Below are 4,761 nucleotides of genomic sequence, written 5' to 3'. Positions count from 1 at the left end.
GCTGTCTAGCACCTCCTTCCTTCCTATCACCCTCTCAGCTCATGCTGCCTCTGAGAGGCAGCTCTACTCCACCATTGCCCTTGGCCTGCTCCTTTTCATCCGTAGCCTCCCCCAGCGCTAGAACATTCTCCGTCTGGACACACAAGCCGCGGGTGGTGGAGAGGGAGGGGGGTCAGACATTTTAAAACTCTGGCCCAATTGTGATGTAGGTGTTGTGTGACCCTTGGCCAAAATTGGCAATGCCCCCTGCCTGCCCTCACCACCACCACCAAATCCAGAACGGGTTAAGTCACCGCTGCGCTCAGCCCCCGCGCCAGGTAGTGAGTCGCAGCCCCGCCTGTGGGGGGCGCTCCGGACGTCTGCGCGCGGCCCGGGAAGCCAGGCTCCTTTCCGTGGACACAGCCTCCTGCTCCCTCAACGGGCAGCTGGGGGTCTGCGCGACCCATGGCAAGAGCCCTCCAAGTACCGGCTCGCGCCGCGCTAAGTGCTGGCGCGGCGTGGGGTTCCCCGGCGGGAGGAACGGGTTCTATAAGGTCAGCGCGCCAAGGCCCGGGTCACAATGCAGCCCTCCCCCTCGACGCCCGGGCCCCGGGCGCGCCGCAGACACCTGCCCGGCTCCGCCTGGACCGGAGCGTCCTCTCGCGGCCAGGGCTCGGGCAGCTACTTCCTGCCTGGGACCGGTCTCGGCCTCCGACAGGTAAGCGACGGCCCACGGAGCGGGCGTGGGGAGGGGGTGCCCGGCGGCCCGCGAGCTGCCTGACCGCCACTCCCCGCGCAGAGCGCCTCGGACATGAGTGCCCAGGAGCCCCCGCAGGGTCGGAGATTCCCCATTGAGGCCGGAGACTCCCCTGGCCTTGCCTTCCCCCGCGAGACCCAGGACAGCCCGGAGCGGGTAGCTACGGAGCACAACCCGGTCAGGTGAGGCCAGCGCTCCTCCCCGCCCCCCCACCCCGGCCCACCTTCCGTCCCCCGATCGCCCCACCCCCGCCCCACGTAAGGTCCCACATCCACGCCCGAACCTCAGGGACCCCAAGTGCACTCCCCGATGCGTCCTGTACAGGATGAGCCTGCCCCGCCTCAGCGCCCCCTGTCGCGGCCCGCTTTCCCCAGGCCGCTTCGACGCTGCCCCGGCTGCCACTGCCTGACGCTGCTGCACGTGCCCATCGACGTCTACCTGGCCTTGGGCGGGAGCCCCCAGGTCCGCGCCACCTGAGTGCGCCTGCGCACGGCAGCTCCGCGGGAGCCGGGCTTGTACGTGGCCCGCCGCAGGCCACCACGCTGAGATCGCGCGCGCCGAGCAGGAGACAATGATGCACATTTTAAAATAAAAGAACGATGCACATTTTAATAAAGCACAGCATAAACTGTTCTTTCCACTCCGGCCAGTGTTTGTTTATCACGTCGGATCGGGCCCGCACGCTGCTCCGCCTCATCCAAAGGCATCTTCCCTTCTGCTGCCTCCTCACTTGGACCCAGCCCCAGGGGCCTGCCCTTCCGACTCCGCTTTCTTCTCCCTGGACACCAAGCCCTTCCCCCATTTCTTGCTGGTCATGATCCCTTTCAGGGCCGCCTTTCTGCTCAGGCTCTGCCCTCATCCATCTCCCCAACACTCTCCTTGGTTCTCCAGTAAAATTAGCATTACTGTGCTGGACTCTGGGGGCCCAGGGAAGCTTGGGACTGGAGGGGGTGGACAAAGAACTTAACGAGAATGGCCACCCACACCAGGCCCATTTAATTCTCCCAAGATGGAGTTTGGTTTTGCTACCTGCTGTTTTGTGACCCCGGGCACCCCTGGCTTTGTTGAAGGGGATAGGGGCTGCCCCGTCCATCTTGAGCTTTGGTTTCTCCTAGGACTGGTGGGGCCAGAAGACTGGGGAAGAAGTCGTTTGAAAAACTTCGATTTCTTATTCCTTTTTACAGGTGAGGGAACTGAGCCTTAAGCAACGTGCCTGGGGTCCCCCAGATGACAGGTGATGCTAGTGCACTCCTCAGCGTCCTCAGACTTGAGGCCCCAAAATCCATGCGTAGGAGGGGCCCATGACAGGAAGGCTGCCTGGAAGCTGAATGAGTATTTCCCACTTTCCAATTTTGCTTTAATGAACCTGTATTATTTTAATATTGGAAAAAATGTATGTAACCCAAAGGTCAGGTTCAGTCTCCTGTCCCCTGAGATTTAAGTACGATTGACTCAACACCCCTCCTCTAATCCACATGGAGTAGAAGTCTAAGCCTCCCAGAGCACTTCAGATCCCATGGTCACCAGAAAGGGCCACCCTTTTCGACTTCCACAACTTCCCTCCCAGGCAGTCCCAGATGTAGGAGGCTTATTGAAAGAAGAGAGGATGTTTGTCAAAAAGGATCCACTTGGACTTTAGACTTGACCATTCAGTGCCCTGGTCCTTTAACATCCTGGCTCTTAAAAGCCCCTCCATGCCTTTCCTTCCCCTTCACCAGAATAATCCCTGGCTTCAGGCCATAGTGCTGGCTTCTCTCTCCCTCCCTCCTCTCCCCCTTCACCCTTACCTACTGGAGACCACCCCCAACCTCTGCCCTGCCACCGGGACTCTCTGTTCTTCTATCAAGTGAAATAATCCAGCTGTTTCAATGCCCACCAAACTCCATGCAGGTCCTACTCCGTTTAACAACCCATTCTGCTGCTCTGCAGAAAAAGGGCCTCCCTGCCAGTAAACAGTACTCACCCTCCTTAGGAGGCCCTTGTAATTTTAGAGAGAAAAAAAACGGCCTCTGTATGGATAAGGTCTCTCCATTACAAGCAACTGATGTTAGCTTAAGCAAAAAAGGAATTGATTGTTTCAAGTTGCTGGGAAGGATATGTTAGTGATTAAAGGAAGAACTATAGGAACCAGGGCATCCATTAGGCTGGAATCAAGGATTCAACCCCACCAGGACTGTTGCTTTGTTCCTCTCATTCCTGATTATCTCCTCTGGGCAGGGAACATGGCAACATGGCTGCATCAGCTTAGAAATCCCAGGAAGGGGGAATTCCCTTGCGGCCCAGTGGTTAGGGCTCTGTACTCCCAATGCAGGGGGCCCAGGTTCGATCCCTGGTCAGGGAAATAGATCCCGCATGCATGCCACAACTAAGAGTCCACATGCCACAACTAAGAAGACCACATACCGCAACTAAAGAGTCCACATGCTGCAACTAAAAGATCCTGCATGCCACAACTAAAGACCCCGCATGCTGCAACTAAGATCCGGCACAGCCTAAATAAAAAAAAAAATTTTAAATCCCAGGAAGGGAGACCTGCTTTCTCCCAGTCTCGGTATACCTATCCCTGGGAAGGCCAGTGATTGGCCCTTTTAAATCACATGCACATTCCTTGGGCCAATTACCACTGTCAGGGAGATGGGAGACTACAATTGACTAGGCTGAACCACAAGTAAGCCTATACTTGAGATGCAAGCACAGCCAGGTGATTGACAGCATCACCAGAAAATAATGGGTAATGATGGAGAAAAAACATTCCAGGAGCAGAGACAGCTTATATAAAGATCAAGTACCCCTGGGAGGAAAAGAAGCCCGAAAAAAAGGGATAGAGAGTGGCAGGGGCCAGTGTAACAACTCAATTTGAAGGCAATGAGGAGCCTTAGAAAGTGTGACCAGGAGTTCTGTGTGACTGGGTTCTCCTTCAGGCTTTGCCCCTGTTTCATTCAATACAAGTCTACCAGCCAGGCCTGTGCAGGACACTGGGGATTCAACGATGAACTTGACAAACATGGGCCTTGACCCTCATGGAACTCACATGGCCTAGCAATGACCTGCTGGGAGGCAAATCCCTTCCCTCTGGGCCCATTTCCTCACTAGTTTAAAAAAAAAAAAAGAAAGCACCAGTGATCTCTATGGACCTTGCCAGCCCACAAATGCTGAATCCTTCCCATTCTTCCTTTCTCTCTTATCTCCCTCACTTCCTTTCTCCAATCTTCTCGACACTCCTTTCCTTTAAAGAAAGATTTACTGGGACTTCCTTGGTGGCACAGTGGTTAAGAATCTGCCTGCCAATGCAGGGGACACGGGTTCAATCCCTGATGTGGGAAGGTCCCACATGCCACGGAGCAACTAAGCCTGTGCGCCACAACTACTGAGCCCACACGCCATAACTACTGAAGCCCGTGCACTCTAGGGCCTGCGTGCCGCAACTATTGAAGCCCGCATACCTAGAGCCCGTGCTCCACAACAAGAGAAGCCACTGCAATGAGAAGCCTGCGCACCCCGCTCGCCACAACTAGAGAAAGCCAGCACGCAGCAACGAAGAGCCAATGCAGCCAAAATTTTTTTTTAATTTTTTAAAATAAAATAAAATTTAAAAAGATTTACTAGTGGCCTAGTGGTTAGGATTCCGAGCTTTCACAGCTGTGGCACGGGTTCAGTCCCTGGTCAGGGAACTTAGATCCTGCATGCTGTGTGCCAAAAAAGGAAAAAGAAAAACAAACAAACAAAAAAGATTTACCGCTATGTTTGTTTAGTGAGGGATGCAAAGAATACAGACAAACACCTTGCCAGTGGGCCAGACCCTGGGGCTACATAGCTCTAGAATGGCCATGAGCAAGGGGAAAGGGCATTCCAGGTGGAACACTGTGGACAAAGGCCTTGAGGCAGGAAAGTGGAAGACAATTTCAAGGAACTCAGTTCAATCAACTTTCACCAACACCTACCTGGGCCACACGAGGTGCAGAGAACCCAGGCCTTTATCTGACAGATCCCTTGCCCTTGCAGAGCTCAGAATTCAAGGGATCCAG

At 54.8% G+C, this 4,761-nt stretch overlaps 1 protein-coding gene across 1 annotated transcript; it reads left to right on the top strand.

Annotated features, from left to right (window-relative positions):
- Nucleotides 1-416: 416 nt before the first annotated feature.
- FAM229A (family with sequence similarity 229 member A) lies at nucleotides 417-1,369 on the top strand. The gene is made up of 3 exons (XM_067725292.1): nucleotides 417-697; nucleotides 779-918; nucleotides 1,111-1,369. Exons 1-3 carry the CDS (start codon nucleotides 560-562, stop codon nucleotides 1,211-1,213), a joined length of 381 nt encoding a protein of 126 aa, XP_067581393.1. The 5' UTR covers nucleotides 417-559; the 3' UTR covers nucleotides 1,214-1,369.
- Nucleotides 1,370-4,761: the final 3,392 nt, after the last annotated feature.

Source organism: Pseudorca crassidens, chromosome 2 (assembly GCF_039906515.1).
Source record: "Pseudorca crassidens isolate mPseCra1 chromosome 2, mPseCra1.hap1, whole genome shotgun sequence".
Taxonomy (NCBI): Eukaryota; Metazoa; Chordata; class Mammalia; order Artiodactyla; family Delphinidae; genus Pseudorca; species Pseudorca crassidens.
The sequence above is the reverse complement of the archived record's forward strand: the minus strand, read 5'-3'. Positions and strand labels throughout refer to the sequence as shown.